Source organism: Lepisma saccharinum, chromosome 6, assembly GCF_977018435.1.
Source record: "Lepisma saccharinum chromosome 6, izLepSacc3.1, whole genome shotgun sequence".
In the NCBI taxonomy this organism is placed as follows: domain Eukaryota; kingdom Metazoa; phylum Arthropoda; class Insecta; order Zygentoma; family Lepismatidae; genus Lepisma; species Lepisma saccharinum.
In genome coordinates, this window is record NC_139234.1 from 34,173,761 (window position 1) to 34,193,325 (window position 19,565).

A 19,565-nucleotide genomic window follows, 5' to 3' on the forward strand; every position below is an offset into this window, starting at 1 on the left:
CCCTTCACCAATTCCATCATATCATCACTCATCCTCATCATTGCAATTAGCCAAAAGTGGCACAAAAGAAAATGCTAAAAAACAAAAATATAATTAATATGTATGATAAAAAAAAACATCCACTTTATCTAAAATCTTAGGATATGAACACAAGAATAGGAGATAATGAATCATCATGGTATCACAATATCTCCTCACCTGAAAATTCTCTACATGTGAATCAGAAAATAATTTGACAAGCATAGGCTACATGTTCATAGATTAATCTTACCTCGATTATTTTATCAGTTTTGTCTCCAAGAGGTTTCCCATGCCAATTCTCTTCATCTTCAATGTCAATGAAGTTCTTGCCCTTGTAAGTCTTTGCAATAACAGCACTTGGTTTCCCTTTTGTTGTGGCTGCATTGTTGAATGCCTGTCTTGGAACAGTGTTTGTATTAATTTATCATTGTAACAATTTTCTTTTTACGTGTGCAACCATAATTTATAGTAAAGCATTTGGTCATTGCTATCAATTAAGTGTGAAATTAAAATCTGCTAGAATTATATAATTCAGATTCTTATTTACAAGATAACACATCAACGTTAACTTAAGGAAATTTCAGCAAAGAAAAAAAGCAAGTAGAATTTTTTAAACAAGACTAACTGAGAAATAAAATACAGAGAACACTTGTTGTCCCATCGTACATTCTTGGTGTACACAAGAAAATAAGATAATACATGGGACAATGTAAAAGATCAATGTGATTGGTGTTGGTAGTGTTTTTTCAAAAAATGGGATTACTCAACAATATGTCAATTTTTGCTACTGATAGCAACAATGAATCATGAAATTAGATAACTGTGTTATTTCTGCCTCCACACAAGACATGTAGTTCCACAGGCTTCTGTCCACTGTTTGACTGCTGTTGAGATTCTGGTGTGTAATGGTGAATCCAAGTCTTGTCCTTAGTTATAAATAGAGCCCGGAAGTTCAGGCATTTATTTTCGTTAAAATAGGCAGGCAAACAGGCATTTATAATGTGGAAAATAGGCACTAAAAATGAAAAAAGACAAAATAAACAAAAAAAGGCACATTTGGAAGTCGCTTACTTTTATCTATAATTTCTGGCAAAATGGAAGAGCATTTCAATTTTCACCAAATTCACGCACGTAACCATGTAACTTACCACTTAATGGCACACTAAATTTCGGCATGATGACAAATACACGATCGTTTCCCTCCAAAGTGCAGAACTAAACTAAAGATAGAGAACTTGATTTTGGAATGCATACAAAGGCCCTTGGGCATTAGTGCTGTTTCTTGTCAATAACGTCCTGACACGGATGCTGGACGTGATGACGTAATTGTGCAGATGTTCTGCAACAGGTTTCCAGCAGTCAATCATGCACAAGAAAATTTTAACCGAAAGCCAATATCCTAACTCAGCATGAAATACTTTTCTCTCACACTTTTCTCCTTCAGTAATATTGAAACATGCGTGAGTTCAATATTACTTAAATAAAGCGAAAATTATTCACATAATAAACGGAAGAAAAATAAATGCCAACAAGGTTTTTTGGGAGAAAAATAATTTATATACACAGTTTTTTTTAAAAAAATGGTCCAATTTCATTGAAAAAGGCAAGAAAAAGCATTATAATTAAAAATAGGCAGTGGGGTCCCAAATAGGCAAAATAGGCAAAATGAAAAGGCTTCTAAAACATTTGAAACAACATAAAAAACGTATATCCGGAAAAATTTTATCAATATATCCAGTAGATAAAAAGAGGCATTTTGCCAAACTTCCGGGCTCTAGTTATAAATCAATGCAGAAAATCAGTTTTATTCTTGTTAAAATGCTACAAACACTCTTCAGCAAGTTTCACATGAATGCATTCTGATCTGTTGTTAGTAAGTGCAGTGTTTTTCCACAAACCTTTTTCATGTGCAAATCTTCATGCAAAATATATCCTACATGTTCTTTCATGCATGTGGCTTCCCAGTGCTCTTCCTTTCACACAGACCCAGTCTCTTCAAATGGTAGATGTTCTGTAGAGATGGTGGATTACTACCGATTACTATTGATCGAATCAGTCTTTGCTATCTCCAACACACAATACGTCTTCTGATGGTCACTAGACATTTTACCACAGTAGCAATCCTGGCGGAGCAGCGGGAAAGCAGCATGAGCGTGTCATAAATAGTTATGTCATAAAAACTGTAAAGTTGTTTCATTCTCTTTACTTACCCTGCATATATAAGATAAACACTGCCATGTGCCAACTAAATTCTAGGAAATGTGTAAAACTAAGTGAACTCTAGAAAATGTTTTATGCTACCACTTAAAGGTCTTGAAAACAGCGATACTATTTGCACAAGGAAGTGTTGATAAATTTTAATTTTACAGAAATAATTTGTACTAAAGTTTATATTTGGTTTCCCAAAAAATTATATACAGTATAACACAACATAAACATATCTCTACTTTAGTACATTGGCCCAACATAAAAACCACCAGTTAGTGCTACATTAGTACAGTTCGGACAACTACTTTCGGTTACTTGGGAAAACTAGTCTAGAATTACCTTACTAAGCTGCTCAACATCATGTCCATCTACAACAATAGCATTAAACCCAAAGGCATCAAGTCGTTTTCTGTATGCATCCATATTGTGCTGTAAAGCAGTAGGTTCTGACTGACCAAGACGGTTAACATCAAAAATTGCACAAAGATTATCCAAGTTGTAGTAACTAGCAAAATTCAAAGCTTCCCAAACAGAACCCTCTGCACTCTCACCATCTCCTATCAGGCAATACACTCTGGAAGAGTAGTTAACACAAACATACATTTGAATATTCATTATTTAACTAAAAAAATGTGCCAATTTCATATTACAGTGGAACCCCGATTTTACATTCCGGATTTTACATTTTCTCCCATTATACATTCAATTTTGATGGACCCAACATAGTAAAATCAGAGCGTATAGAAGAGGAAGTGTGCGCACTTCGGTTTCTTCCCGTAAGCCAAGTGAATAGAGCGGTGCCCCACCGAAACACTGGCAGCACCTTCGCTTGCAACGAGCGTCTTCTGCTTGCAGTGCGGCCGCGCATTATGTAGAGCGTTGTGTTTTGTTGTGCTAGAATAACATTGTGTACTTTTATTAATGACAACGTTGTTACGTTATTGAGTTTAGTATTTGTGATTGATCCGTTGTGACTAGTTTGTATTGTGTTTGAGACAGCAGCGAGCGAAAACTACAAGATGCCTACGTGTTTCGTACCCGGCTGTAGATCTGGATATGACTCCTGCACAGGCAATATATAAAGGATCAGAAGCACATACAACTTTAATAAAATGGAATGCTGTCCTTAGAGATAATCGAAATTCCTTCGCTTCAGAAAAAAAACGCTAGAGTCCTTAAGAGTGACTTTAGAAAGTACTTTAGAAGTGTCCGAATATTTGTGGAAGAACAATTACAAGTACGTTTTGACAGGAAAATTTAATCAAGATCCTCTAGAACACCATTGTGGTATATTGCGGTCGTTCACTTGTGATGATCATCCCTCCACTGTGGATTTTCTGCTCTTACATATGTGCAATCAATTTACGTACCAGCAAAACTTGCTTTATTTTCGGGCGGAAACTGTGAATACAGGACTGAATCTCCTCTGACGTCTTTTGTTAATGAAATGCGAACTCTGGCAAGAGCAACCGAAAATAAAAATCTTTCGGTGAAGAATCAACCTGAAAATAAAATAAGGGAAAAAATTTCCATTGTTGAAGATGAAATTCAAATACCGCAAAGTGTTGGTAAAGAATACTTGGTGTATCATTTGGCAGGATACACAGTGCGGTATATTTCAAAAGTGACGCATTGTAAACTGTGTACAACTTTTCTGCACGGGGAACCAACTAACGTACCTGCCTCACTTACGCTACTCCAAGACCACAGGCGCCGACTCCATGGGGCTGAATTGTGCCACATCAACTTAACTTTAAATTCACATTTGAAATGTTCTAGACTATCAACTTTTGGGGGCTGAGACCGCTAAACCATCAACTTTGGGGGGGGGGGCTATGACCAGAGACACCAAAACACATGACTTATTATTATATACTAAGTATGTAATTATGAGTATTGTTAAAATTGATATTTTCGAGGAATTCATGGGCTTTTATGAGATTCCGAACACTGAGGCCAAAACTTAAAAAAGGGAGAGTGATTCATTCATTAATTTATTTCAGTGATCAGAGGCCCCCCCCCCCAATAATTTTGACAAGTCGGCGCCCCTGTCCAAGATTATGGTTCGGGTGACGGCTGTAAATACCTTACCTATGCATCGAAAAGTGTTTATGATGTGCTGTTACGAGTGGAAGATTTTGTTGCAGAGAAATTATCATGTGCTAATAGTTTATGGGGTGATATATTTTTTGAGTGTTTGGACAATTTAAATATAATTGCTGTAAAAACTTCGCAATTAGGATGCTGTGAAGATCATGTGCTGCGTACGCTACCTAAACTCGTATTTCACTATCTGAAATGTCGATTTTTCTTCCGCACCAAGGAGATAAGAAAGGAATTAAGTGCCTCGAAGATAGCAAAATCACCTCCGAAATTCTCCAAACTATCCAGCTGCTGAGCACTTCTCGAAACGTAAGTAACATGCATTTTTGTTTCTTATGTAGTTAGCTATGTAAGCAACGCGAGCATCTTCCGTGCAGTCTCAAACGTCACCACTGCCATCTAGGCGGTGGACCACGGCAACTCAGGGAGTGCACACACTATTCCTTCTATACGCTCTGGTAAAATGTTAAGAAATTTTCCTCGATTTTACATTTTGCTGTATTTTAAGTTTTTTAAACTTGGTCCCTTGAAAAACGTAAAATCGAGGTTTCACTGTATTGGCTACTATTTCTTAGTAATGCACATGCACACACATATACAGTTATACAGTGGCATATGTATGTATGTGTATATATGTGTGTTTGTGTGTGTGTGTGTGTGTGTGTGTGTGTGCACGTATGTACAATCAGGGTGTATGTATGTGACTAGGCTGAGGCTAGCCTGTGTAGTGAGGACCGCACACCTAGGACCGCACACTGTTGCCAGCAATCTGGAAGGAAACTTGGAAATGCCACCAGTAAAGCATTCTTTAGGGATAGTGAGAACACACTCGAGGACAGCAGTTTGAAGTTTGTAGATAGTGAAAATGTTCATCTATAGAGAGGGTCCTTCATTTCATTGAGGAGAACATAGTTGGAAGAGCTAGATCAGGTGAATATGCTGGATGCTACAGAAAAGTGAACCCCAAACGTCATACTATGCAGATGCTTGTGTTAGTACCGGTTTTTGCCTATTTGCACGTGCACACCAAATAAATCTGTAATGCAATTAATTTATATTATACTCATTCACTGGACATTATCTCCTTCACAACACCAAATGGTCCGAAGCCCAATCACCCCATCAGCTTCGTTTACCAGCGCCTGCCGCTGAGAAATGTTCCCTTCGCACACAAGTCACCGTGTGCTCGTCTGCCGCTGTTTTGCAGTATGCAAGAAAAGAGAAGGGATACACTCTTCTAGATCATGGTATAATGGGCATTACACGCACTGCTAGTGGAGGGAAGTTGGCTACAAAGCATGCAGCGACTGCAGTAATAATACGGATACGGCAGAAGGGGAAAAAATCTGAAATACAAAGCAGGGCAGTGTGGGCGGAGTGAGTACTGTTATTTTCTTCTTTAATATTTATTAATCTCTTGATTTCGCTTGATTTTGTTATTTTGGTCAGTCGGTCATTAGAAATAAACAACTGCTAGATAGATTACAACTGATTTTCTGTATCTGGTCTTTGGATCGGGTACCTTGTTTGCAAGAGTGGCTTTCCACCTTTCTCCAATGTAAATCATGGCCATGCTATATACAGGTATTTATGGTTTCGATGACAAAAAAAAATAGCCTTATTATTTTAAAAATACTTTAAGTGTTAAAGTAAGTGTTACTGTTAAAGAACATATTTATTGTAGATATGTGAGAATGTGTTTATTTAATACCTACGTAATGGCATCAAAATAACAGTGATCTCTTATCTTGAATCTCTACATAATTTGGCAATATGCTTATTAAGTTCTTCAATTAATTCTTGACAACAATAAATCCAATCCTTTTTTTTTAAACAAATAGCCACGCATCCGGTGGAGACACATAGTGGTTTGGATCCCACTTTAAACTGTATGTGCTTTTATGTGCATAAATGGGCCTAAAAAATAAACTCAAACAAAGAAGCCTTTTAATGAAATACAACTTTCCCATAACCTCATTTTCAGTGAAAGGTGGTCATAACTTTGGTTGCCAATACATTTAGTATCATTATGTATGCAAAAACTGGTGCGAGTATTTGAGAGAGGTGACTTATAACACTTCTTCTGGATGCAAGGCTGAAGTGCACACCCATAGGGCCAGACCACCACCCGGCACTGGCTTGTGTGCAGTTTGGCATTGTCATGGAGTAGCAAGATGTGGTGTGCCTCTGCTTCAGCTGAATTTGAAGGAGTGTCAGGATTTTACTGTATGCATTGATGTTGATGATTTGGTTGTCTGGAAACCACTCGATGAGCATGATGTTTTCAATGTTCCAGAAAACAGTAACAATCTGCTTCACTACAGAAGGTACCATGTGGAATTTCTTTGGTCCAGGGTTGCCATCGTGTTTCCGCCATTTTGATTGGCCTTTCAACCCAGGTAGGCAATAATGAAACTACGACTCCGCCCGCCACGAGTTTGGTGAAAAATTAGTCCTGATTCTCACTGTATAGAGCCAGGAGTTCCCAGCACTTCCCTACAGCATGTGAGGGCCAGTGCCTACCTACCGACTGCTGTCCTCACTCCCACCTGTCGAGATGGGAGATCATCCAGCCAGTTACAGGGTGACGTGTGGTCAGCACGATGAACTTCATTGTTGTAGGTTTTCTATGATCAGTTTATGCTACTCATCCGTAGCTTCCAAATTTCCTCACGATGGCGGGTGGTCGGCCACCAGTCACATACACTGGGCGAAGTCTCAGAAAAAGTTGTCACGCTTTCCCAAGGAGACCCAAACCTGAACACATTGTGTAGCTGGAGCCCAAAGCTTATGCCTTAGACACAACAAACACATTACAAGACCTGATACACATACTTTTTTTTAAATTTCAGTTCCTTATGTACTGTTCCATGAAACAAGGCTCCTTGTTCCACTATCTTGTCTATTGCTGCATGTTTGTCTACATGGGCGTCCGGAAGGGGGGGCAAGGGGGCATGCAAAAACTGTAAACTAGAAGACTTTTAGTATGGAAGCAATATGTATATGCAAGAAGAATTCAACAATTTCATCTACCCATCATTCATTCTCACCATTGTAATTAGTGACAGAAAAGCAACATATAATGAGAGAAGTACAAATGGTTGTACATGATGCAAATCTTTCGTTGTGTTCAATTGTATCTCTCTTCAGACACAAGACCTTCAAATGAGTTATTACTAGACCTCGGATTTTAGGTTTTTAACCTATTTTTTTCCTTTGTAGGTAAATAAGAAATAACAAGTTACATCAATGTTTTATTAAAAATGCAACAACGGTGAAGTTTTATAGTGCCTAAAGTAACCTATTTTGCTTGTTAGAACCTATTTTAGGTTTATGCACCTAAATCAAACCTTTTTTTAGGTTTTTATAAATTTTTCAGGTTTTATAGGATTTTTATATTTCAGAGGCATTTGCTCGGTTTGGTACAGAAAAAATTCATTGACTAACGTGTTTGGAACATACATGATTTCCCTCCCTCCTAAATCCATAATCTTTTTTCAAAGCTCTAAATCAACAAAGCAAAATGTCTGGCGCCACTGTTGCCTGCACAGATCAAAGTACAAACTTGTGATTCATGTGGTCTTACTCACTTTCGCGTCAGTTCGGTACTTTCCGGCATTCACGCCTTGCGAAGTAATGTTCCAGCATTCAAATTTGCACCACTGACTATGTTTTTGTTGAAAGATCATTTTCAGCATTTAAGATCATCCACGCACAAACAAAAGACAGAGTTTGACTGTGGATAACATGAAAAAGATTGTTATGTATTCAGGGTGGCCACTCTAGGATCAAATTCAACTATAATTCCCGGTTTTAAAGGCGAACTTTCCAAAAATTCAAGAGTACAAGCAGATGTTTTTCAGCCTTACGTATTACCGCCTCTCACCAACCACACACATACAAACAAATATATTAACAATATAAAGGGTCTATGCGATTCCTATGTATACAAAAATTCTAATGCAATTATACGGTATACATATTTAAAATATTTAATATAAGGTATGCGGAGTTTACATTGGCCATTTCACATACTCAAACTAAAACGTAATTTATTCTTCATATCAACAAAGTAACTTTTGCTAACAACACAAGTACAGTATTACAATAATTTGTGGATAATTTTGAAAATGATGTATACAAATAAAAATTTTATCAGAAAATTAATAATTGGTTGTTAATCATTAAGATTTATTGCGGTTCGTTTTAACTATTTTACCTAATCAGTATTTTTCAGGAATTTTGAACCGTTTTAAGTTGTTGTTTTTTTGGAAGCTACGCACTTCAGGATTTTTCGAGCCTAATTTAAGATTTTTAGAACCTATTTTAGGATTTTTAGAAACTATTTTGGGATTTTTAGAGCCTATTTTAGGAACCTGAAAGCACACTTTTTAGGACCTAAAAATCCGAGGTCTAGTTATTACATGAGTGCAACAAGTTTCTGTTCGTTCAAGGTTCACTTGTATTTGAAGAGATTCAACTTTGGATGAATGGATGGAGTAAAGTTAAAGGCTGTTTTTATTTTACCTATGCTAAAGAAAAACTAAAAAAAACAACTTAGTTTTATTCACATATAAAAATTTTAATATTATATTAATGAAAAATGAAACAAGCTGCTTTTAACTGCTACAACTAGAGGAGTTTCAACCTCACCTGTAAGAGGCCTTGTCAAAATACTTTCCCACATATGCCATTCCACATGCAATAGATAAGCCTTGGCCAAGAGAACCAGTTCCCACATCTATGAAGTTCAGCCTTGGGGTAGGATGTCCTTCCAAATCACTGTTGATCTTTCTTAAGTTCATCAGGTCAGAAACTGGAAAAAGACCTGCTTCAGCCCATGCTAGAAAGAGATTTGTGCATGTGAAAAATTGAAGATGAATATTAATTCATAATAAACATATCATCTATATAATGGAACCAATAGTAAGTAAAATTATCATGTACGCTTTCATGGTAAGAGCAGACCTATGCAACATATCATTTTATAACTGAAAACATTTTCTAACCATATACAGCTTATTAACAAATAACATCATATTCCACCCATGTGGTCTGTCTCAAATCTGGTCTGTGGAGGCATCAGTAATAATGGTGATTTTTGAAAAGTTCACATTTTATTATATTTATACATTAAACTGACCTTCAAATGCTGTATAAGAAAGTTTTCTTAATGAAGGAAATGTAAATATGATGAAGAATGTAAAAAGTTCTGTCATTTTTAATAAACTGTTGTATTAACTGTTGTAAACACATTTTTTTAAATGACTATATGGCACTTTTCTCTAAGTACAACACGTTTGGTACATTAGAACATGATCATTATTTCAAATAAGAATATTCTTCATTTATATTCCAATAAGGTGATGTAAAAGTTCCAGGGCTCTTTGAACATTCATATTTCTATCTTCTACCTCGGTGTCAATATAAAAATATAACAAAAGCATATGAATATCGTGTTATAGTATATACCTACAAGTTCATATCTTTTGTGTTCTCGTATGTTGACTTTTGAGGAATTTTAGAATGACTGATAAAAATCTTTTGCTATGAGGTATTTTTCAACAATACTGGTAACAAAGTTTCAATGCAAGAACAGCAGCATTCAAGTAAATTTGCAACATTGAAGGCCATGGAGGAATGAAAAACAACTGGAGCAGAGTGATTTAAAAGTATCAATACCAGTTAGGAGAACAAACTGCAGTCCATGAGGCATGCATCAGCTTGGCTTCTGGAGCAGATGACCTCATGAATTGTTCTGTGGCTGATAGACCAGGAGGCAAAAAGGAATATGACAGCAATTAGTGTCATAAAATCCAAACGACAACTTATTCTGGCACTGAATTGCAACTGCAGACAAAAACTGAACTTAATTCAAAATCCAGTCACTTAAAAACAGTTGTTGCAGCTTGGTCAGGTGGTAGTTTAAAAGGGCAAATTCAAACAGAACTGCTGTGCTGTGCAACTGCCAGAATATTTAGGTGTCAGTACACTGGGAGTCAGTTCCAGATAGCCTTCAATGGCAACCTACACTCAGCAAATTGGTGTTAGAAGTTCGGCACACTTGCTATCCAGCACTGGTCCATCAAAAGTGAGTCCTTCCACACCATGACAATGCTATAGCACAACTTCCACAAAGTTCAGGATAAGTTGGCAGATAAAGAGGAAGTGAAGTTCTGCAACATCCAACCTACAGCTTTCACCTCACATCCCAAGATTTGCACCCTATCCAGTTGTTGGTCCACTTTCTGCAAGGACAGCTGTTCAGTTCAATAGAGGAGGTTTAGAATGGAGGACTGACTTAGCCTGCCAGGTATTGTTACTGTGAAATCAGCAGAGAGCTTGACCAAAACCACCGCTAGTGATGGCATTTATTTTGAAGAATGGCCATTTGTTTGCTGGATTACCATAGTAGGCCAATTTAAACGAGCTATATCTGCTGTGCAGTGGTGTTTTGTCCATGTTACCACATTTATTGCCAATAAGCGAACTTTTTCTTCTATTTTTCCTATATATTTAGCTTTAATACATGAAAAAATTGCTTATTATATACTACCGTGCGTTTATTTCGATCTGCAGCCGAGAGATCGGGAGAAGCGTGGCGGGCGGCGCTGACGGAGATGCCGACATTTGCGGCCTGTAATGCCCGCTTATTTTTATAGACATATGCCGACATTTGCGGCCTGTAATGCTAGCTTATTTTTATAGACATATGCAGACATTTATATAAATATTGCAAAACGATCACTAACCTGTGTTATAACACGCAAAAGTTCTTCTGTAATTCATCTAAGTTCTGCTCTTATATACACAAATAAATTCGCTATAGAAACGATGTTAAGAGCCACAGATAATAAAGCATTTTAATCATAGTTTTGACCAGTAACGTCCTGTTTAAGTTTATATCCTTGAAAGAGTTTTGTGGCCATGGGAATCGTTTGGAGGTTTCGAATGTGCAACACTGTATCAGGATTACACTGCAGACGAAACCGATAAAAGTGAATGGTTTTCGTGAGCTTCCTTGCAATCGAAAATATCCGAGCTCGAGTTTTTTGTTCCTTCGCGACTAGATGAAGACAGAGTTGTAAATATAGTGGCGAGCAATGTAAACCAAGAGCGTGTTAATTTCGTACTGTGCGCAAGAGTGTTATTCTTGGTTACTTGCAGTTACTTGTTTGTGTTATTGTAGTGTGTATGTGTGACGTGTCAGTGAGACGATTGGAATGCCAGCCGCAAGATTCACGTTAGAACGAAGATTTTTTTATGTATGACACGTACCTACGTGAAAACAAACTCGTGTAGAGACGTGTGTAGGTAATTTGTACAGAAGTTCCCATGCGTTTCAACTCCACACAGAGATACGGTTAGATATCTTGTCCTTAAATTACGAGAAACTGTATCGTTAAATTTTAAAACACCTAAGCAAAAACGACGGATTCTAACCGAAGCAAAACTCGATGATATTGGTGCAGCGTTAGAACATTCTCCAAACAAACCTCTACGCCGTGTTTCACAAGAGGTGGGCGTGTCAAAATCATCGGCACATACAGTCACTAAGCTACTAAAATTAAAACCATACTCTTATAACATAGGTTAGTGCTCGTTTTGCAATATTTATATAAATGTCTGCATATGTCCATAAAAATAAGCGGCATTTCAGGCTGCAAATGTCGTCAGTGCCGCCCGCCACGCTTCTTCCGATCTCTCGGCTGCAGATCGAAATGGACGCACGGTATATAAGCTTTTCAAACAGACTGGAGTGGTAGTACGTAATGCACCTATCTGCTGACCTGAGTTCTTCCCCAGTTGTAAGTGGGGAGGCGAGGGAGCCAAAGAAAAAGTGAGCAAGTAACGATTAAGAACACATGGCCTGCGATGGTCAGGTACCGCTAACAAGGAGCACTGATGGAAGACAGTGTTGCTACGTGAAGAGAAATTATCCTTGGTGCGGGAAACTGAGCATTTTATATTGCTCCAAGTATTATGAATTTTTAGGAAAGACTGTCCACGAACTTGTTAGACTTATGAATGAGAAAGACTTGCTTTGGGCTATGCCAGAAATCCACAAGTTAGCTTGTTTGATTACAACAATATCCTCAACAACAACTTCTGTTGAAAGATCTTTTTCTGAGCTCAAGAGAATAAAGACGTACTGCAGAGCAACACAAGGAGAAGAATGGTTAAGTTCCCTCTCATTTCAATTGAGAAAATGTTATTTCACAAACAGTGCATTCAAGTTCTACAATCACGTCATTGATTTCTTCATGAACAAGACAAGGAGAGGGGAACTCTTTTCAAGTAGCTGTTATGCCTAGACAAGATTTCAAAGAATGGATGGGAGAAATGACGTAAGTTTTACAAATTATAGACCAATGCTGTGCACTTATAATAATAATTATAAACAAAATTAAGGGGTTCTGGCTTCGATCCACAGTGGAGGCACATTACACAGTAATTCGAAACTCACTTCAACCTGTAGGCTCAGCCCCAATTAGCCTACATGCAGTGCTGGATCCATAAACCGGGGAGAGCCAAGGTTGAGCAAACCTTTAAGGGGCCCTTGCCATGGCCTTTACATACTCAAGTATGTGTATGTAAAACAATAAATTTGTCCAGGACTGCAGAGCAAAGAAGAAAATAGTGCTGAAATATTGTAAGGCGAGAGGATTTGTTGTTCATTTAAAGTTGGCTAATATGCACTAGTTTTCGGTTAGTAATTTTAGTTTAGTGCTCCTTACCACTAAGTAAACATTAATTTCTTTCTAACTGCTAGTTTCTTTGCTAGATCTGTGGTGTGGAACTAGGAGTACAGATTCTACTATACGTACGTTGAGTTAAGAGGTGAGATCGATCTTACTACGTAGAAATCCAAAACGGCTTAGCAAGGGACGAAAAACCAGTAGACAGAATGAAATTACTACTTATTTTGGGAGCTCTCAAACCTGATTTACTTACCTGTATACCCAACCCAAAGCATGACGAACTAATGGACAAAGCAGACCAGTTACAGAAACATTACAAAGTAGGTATTGGTCCATCAGTCCCAGTTCAATTGTTGTCTCTTTAAACAGCTCTCAAAAGTGATTTATCAAAAAGTTTCATCTCCAAGTCATTTTACGAAACTTCTGCATGAAAAGTACAATACAATTCTACCTAGATCTTCAGAGATATGCTGGAGTGGTTAGCACAGCTTGCTACAACGAGGGTACCAGATTCGATTGATTGGTTGGTTTTATTTTACTTCGCGGTTTGTGCCTCTTGGCTAATTTGCGAAGATGGGGATGAGTGACGAAATTGATGAATGGACATTTACAAACAAACATGCCTGAGCAGGAATCGAACCCGGGACCCCTGGCGTCGCAGCGTGATGTGCTAGCCACTCAGCCACGGGGTCGGGCAGGTACCAGATTCGAATCTGGTCCTGGGTATGGGTGTTCTAAGTGAGTGTTCCTTCCTCACTTTCATCCTATCATCATCCTCATCATCGCGATTAGCCAAAAGTCGCAGAAAAGTGACACTAACAAAAATACAAATCAAATTCTTCCAATGGTATACATATGTACATGCATACATACATACATATATATCTGTGTGTGTGTGTGCCACATAAAAAATAATTACAGCAAAAGCTTTGGCATGTCCTTGCACAAGTACATAGAAGGGGCCTTTCGTAATATTTTGCAGAGGGTATTTGTAGATTCGCCACTGCCTACATGACAAGAAGTGATTTGAAACAAAAACAATGTATGCCTACATGACAAGAAGTGATTTGAAACAAAAACAATGTATGCTTTCTCGATGGAAAGAAGGTGCATAATAAATACACACAATAAGTAAGAGTGGCAGCGATTAGGTGCCAAAACTTTGGGGCCAGGGATGACAGTTTATTTTTTCTTGGTAGACAAGGCTTAGCATTCAGAGCAAAAAGTGTGCTTACGTTGCCCCTCCTAATCACCACTGATACATAAGAATTGTTGCAGTAAACCAGGTCAAGTTTTCAGGATATGCCACTGCTGTTATATCTTGACATAGTTCATTTCCATTACTCCTTGATAACCTTATTGAATAAGATAATTTGCACAAATTATGCAATTTTAAACTGCATTAAATTATAGTATACAATACAAGTGTTTTACCTACTCCCTAGGACTGATCATGCTAACAGGAAGTTTATGAAACCCTACCTGTTATAAAATAATCAATGTGCTGTGTATATATATAATAGTATATTCAACTTGTTAAAATCTAAAGAGGGATCAGAGTTTATAGCAGTCAAAATATTATTAAGTAGTGATGTTCATAGCATATAATTGCTTGACGAAGTTTCAGTCATTTTTAGAAATGCATTTTTCATGTTATAACATACCTGCATACAAAATAGGTGCTGCATGTCCTTTAGATAGAATAAATCTATCACTTGAAGGGTCCTTTGGTTCTGAAACTTTGTATCGCATTGTGTGAAAGAAGAGCACAGATATTATCTCCGCTGCTGAAGAACAAGATGTTGGATGTCTGAAATTGTAAGTTAACTTCTCTTAGTTATTTATGTACTATCCTTAGCCAGTGCATTACCCAAACTTCATAAATTAAAGAACAGCACTTTCATGTTGAGCACAGAAAATTCTGTGCATAAAATGTGTTTTACCATGTGAGCATAGAAAGAATAAATGTAAAATCTTACAGGCATTGTAATCAAGGAATGCTCATTTGTTTGTCAATTGTCTAACAAACTTTTTGGGACCAATTAAAATAGAATCCAATATTATCAATGTACTAGATATAATATTTTGCAGCATAACTGGCATGCAGTATTGTCAATGTCGAAAACACTAGCACACTATTATTAGATTTCCAGTTTACTATTTCTACAGTAAACATTCTACAGTGTGTATAAGTTGTAAATCTACTATATTTATTATCATGATTATTTCATTTATTCAATGTTTCTTTTATATTAACAGTGTCATTTTTTGTTGTTTTTTTTGCAAATTTTCCTGTGTAGTAAATTCATAGCATGATTTGCTTACTCATCCTATAGTGACAACACTGCATAGTTTCTACTCAGTACAACATTTACAGGCATGGTAATGGGAAGGACAATAAATTACAATATTTCAAACTGTGTATAAGTTATTTCAAATTCATCTTCGAAAGTGTGTATGTACACGTCTGTATATGTGTGTGTGTGTGTTAATGTGTCTTTCATTGTATTCTCTTAACATTTTATTTCTCATTTGTGTTAAATTCATTCATGCTATACATTTGATTTTTATGTTATATATATTGTAACATTCATTTCCAGAGTTAGGTGGTAGAGCAGCCTAAGGCTGAACCTTGCTCTGAAGTAAATAAAAATACTTTTCTATTCTATTCTATATGTAGTAAGCTAAAGTTTCCTGTGCATGTTGCACCATGCTGTGAAGTCACATGGCGGGATGAAGAGGCATGGACCCACATATTCATTTTTCAAGGTAATGTGATAGCACTATGCTCCAGCCATCTTTACACCCCACCCCCTCTCAGGTTAGCCTCCAGCTACCCATTTATTTGAGGCTGGATGTATCACAGAACCACTTTGTGCAGACAAGGCACCCTCGATTGATTTATTGATTAAATTGTTATTTTGAGTCCACTTTATGCACAGAAAGGCTAATCGGGACTGGACCTACAATATAAAGTAGGATCCAAACCACTGTGCCATGTGCCTCCATTGGGTATCGAACCCGGAACCCCTTGACATGGCACCTTCAAATGTAGTTTGGTGATTTTTTTACTGCATCCTTTAAATATCAATTTTTTTTATATAAACTAGTATTCTAGTTTATATTGCTGTTCACACAATGAAATTAAATGCTTTATCGATTAACATAAGCTGTTTGTTGACAAGCAAGTACGGATTATTGCAGTATTTTTTACTCTGTCCCTAGAATGTGTCAGAGCAACTGAAGACATGAATTTCAATGAAAATACCTGTCATTACATAATTATCCTGCATGTGTTATACAGCCTCCTTAAGAATGACCAACTTCCTAAGAACTTACCCAGATTTACATGCATTAGTTGATCGAATGCTATGTATTCTCAACTTGTTAGCAATATCTTGCAGTGCTTGAATATTAGAAGTGCCGATTTCTTCATTCATTATCGCAGTTTCTTAATTTTTTTAAAAAAAACGTTCATTTATTCCATATCCCAATCACAACCATTCACATACACTGTAGTGAAAATTATTACTATCATGCGGTAGGATAAGTTAGATTCGAATCAGTCCGGTTGCGCAATTATAAATGTTCGAAATTGTCCATTAGTATTTTAATTCACATGTCTTTTGCCCCTATGTCAATTACACTGAATTATTTATATTGTTGCTGAAATTTCCCTCTCTTTAGTTTGCTTTTGTTTCAAATCTTGACCATCATGTATCAGGTTCTGTAAAATAAAAGAATGAACTTCATACGCAAAGAGAATATGCCTATCGTAGTAGTGGACAATTCATTCGCATTAACATAGAATGTGAGTTATACGAGTTAGAATAATATATAGAAATTCTGGAGTGTTTACAAAGGCATGATGCTTTGTCCAGTAGAACGAATTAGAATATGTAAAAATAGCGGCGGAAGGGGTCTCCGGCTGGGGGAAATTTACATTTACTTGAAGTCAAGACAAGAAAGACTGTGTTAAATGTCATTACAAGATTCGCCTAGGAGGCACTTCGACACAGCGATTTTAGTAATTCTGTTGAAACGTGGAAACTGTGGGCAGTCACTACGAGTCGTGCGATGTTGCTACGTTCCACTAACAGGGTTCCACGTACTTCTTTAGTCCGTTTAATAAATATCTCACTGTATAAAATCGGTTTCTCAATGTGAATTAACAATGACAATGAATTTTAAAAAAACAGATGCAAAGAGCTTTAAAACAAAACCAATATTGTATTTGTAAGACCTATGGTAAGACTACCCAATACTAACAAAAGGTTCTCTCGCAAAAGTGATATCAGCGTTTTTTTGACAATTTTTTAAAATCTGAAAGTTAAGAATTGTGTTTAAAACCTTTCTGCCTGCACCGTATTAGAATAAAATTTCATCACGATAACACTATCTTTTTTTTATAGTATTCCAAAGTGCGATCGTTTGCAAAACTTTAAAAAACGGCACTTTTCTTGTTCTCAAGACAATAAAAAAACATATGGCTTACTCGGGGAAAAAAATGGGTATCATTGATTAACGCAGATTTGAATGAGCTAAATTTTGGTGGAACTCGTTTTTATGTAGATCTGCTGGTTAATTTTTAAATAGTGTCCAAACTCGATTATCCATAATTTTTAATCCGACTGTAGGGCTTTCTTATTTAGAAAAAATATAATTTTGAAAAGTGTTGTAACACAGGGGTGTCCCCCCACCTCAAGACCCTGGACGCAATTCCCCCCAAGTTCTTTCATCATAATCCCCCCAAATTATTTTGATAAATATATAGTAACTGATTTCAATTTGAATACAATAGCCTGTCACGTGGTCCACGTATTTAAAATATACATTTTCGACACGCAGAACATAAGCACATTGATTAGTTAGATAATTTGAAATGCCAGGAAATGAATTATGTATAAACGGTGTTTTCGGACGGGGAATAAATGTTTAAAAGCCGGCAATTTAATGATAAGATAGAAAAATCTAAGTGGGCACATCACGAGGGGGTTGGAATTGTAAAAGTAGATATTACATTGCTGCGTTCTTGGAGGGGACGGGATACAGTATAAAATATTTTGTAAATATACGAGGGGGTTGGAATTGTATTAATTCTTAGCTTCACAACAATATTATTTTCGGAAACTTGAAAGCTTTCCCAAACGCTTTTTATCATCGATTTTAACGAGAAAATCTTCAGTGGTAAAAACAACGTTTGAATAGCCACTTCATCATGATCTCATGTAAGGTTTAGAGCTGCCAAATGACGAACGAAATTTGGAAATTCTCTACGAAGTAAATACAGAAAAAGAACAACAAATATAATGAATAAATATACGACAGAGAAAGAGCGAAAGATAAAGAAAATGATTAGACCCTGTAAAATGTAAATGGAAGGAGGAACAACATATAAGAATGGAGCAGAAATTACAGCACTGCCCTTTTTCTAGTGAAACATAATAATGTGATTTTTAAATAAAGTTAATAAAGCGGAAAACTCAATGTTTCTATTTCATCGGGAAAGGTCAATCTTATCTCTACAAGTTACGGTTTGATTGGTTTGAGTTGGTGTTTTAAGTCCACTTTATGCACAGTAAGGCTAATTGGGACTGGACCTACATTTTAAAGTGGGATCCGAACCACTGTGCCATGTGCCTCCACCGGGTATCGAACCCGGGACCCCTTGACTACAAGGCGACGACGCTACCACTGCGCCATCGGGGAGGCCCTTACAAGTTACGGAATGCGAACGTAACTGGACTAGTTAGCCATATAGAATGATACAAATTGATTTGATTTGATTTATTTTACTTCGCTTCTCTGCCACATTTGGCTAATTGCCAAAGATGAAGATGCATGGTGATAAGATGAAATGAATGAAAGGACAATCAAACATATGGACTGCACAACACGAGCCCCACAGAGGATTAGAGGGTTATGCTGGCTGGCTGTGAGTCCAGACACCAGAACTTCGCTATAGAGCGACCACAAGGAAAAAACCTTGGACGAAAAGTCCCCGCACAGCTTACCCTTCTTCCGTTCCGCTCGGGCCATAAGGAAGCATGGTCCACTCTCCCCCTCCCCTCCTCGCGGGAGTACGGTGCACAGGAGTCGCGGGTCTGCGCAGGTTTCTTTGCTTGTGGTTCCACTATAGTCTGCAATGTGCAGCCCAGGGTGTACCATGTGGAAGGGAGCTTACATTTGGGTATCTTTGGAAAAGGCTCTTACAGCCCAGAATGACACAAATGTAGGCAATACAATTTGTTACTACAGCAAGTACCATATCAACAATTATATAAAATGCAGTTTGTGTGTTTGTGTGTGATACAATAATGATAAAATCAAAGTAATGGTTAAATTTGAATGTAGGACATTTTATGTAGATTACAGCTTGAAGGTAAAGTAAAACTTATATAGCCCTATATATATAAAAAACTACAGATAAATAGCATATCTCTTCTTTGGTCTACAATTGCATAGCTACAGATACAGAGAGCAGTGTTGGGAAGACAAATATCCACTTGAAAATATACATTTACATAACAT

General features: G+C 37.1%; 1 protein-coding gene across 1 annotated transcript in view; it reads right to left on the reverse strand.

Annotated features, from left to right (window-relative positions):
• Positions 1 to 16,795, reverse strand: part of LOC145989307 (transketolase-like) — a 30,405-nt gene extending 13,610 nt beyond the window's left edge. The window contains exons 1-5 of the mRNA XM_083124638.1: positions 16,374 to 16,795; positions 14,699 to 14,844; positions 8,986 to 9,175; positions 2,569 to 2,803; positions 272 to 415 (exon numbers count right to left, since the gene is read on the reverse strand). Coding sequence (XP_082980764.1) covers positions 272 to 415; positions 2,569 to 2,803; positions 8,986 to 9,175; positions 14,699 to 14,844; positions 16,374 to 16,474 — 816 coding nt within the window. The 5' untranslated portion in view covers positions 16,475 to 16,795. The remainder of the gene's footprint in view (positions 1 to 271; positions 416 to 2,568; positions 2,804 to 8,985; positions 9,176 to 14,698; positions 14,845 to 16,373) is intronic.
• Positions 16,796 to 19,565: the final 2,770 nt, after the last annotated feature.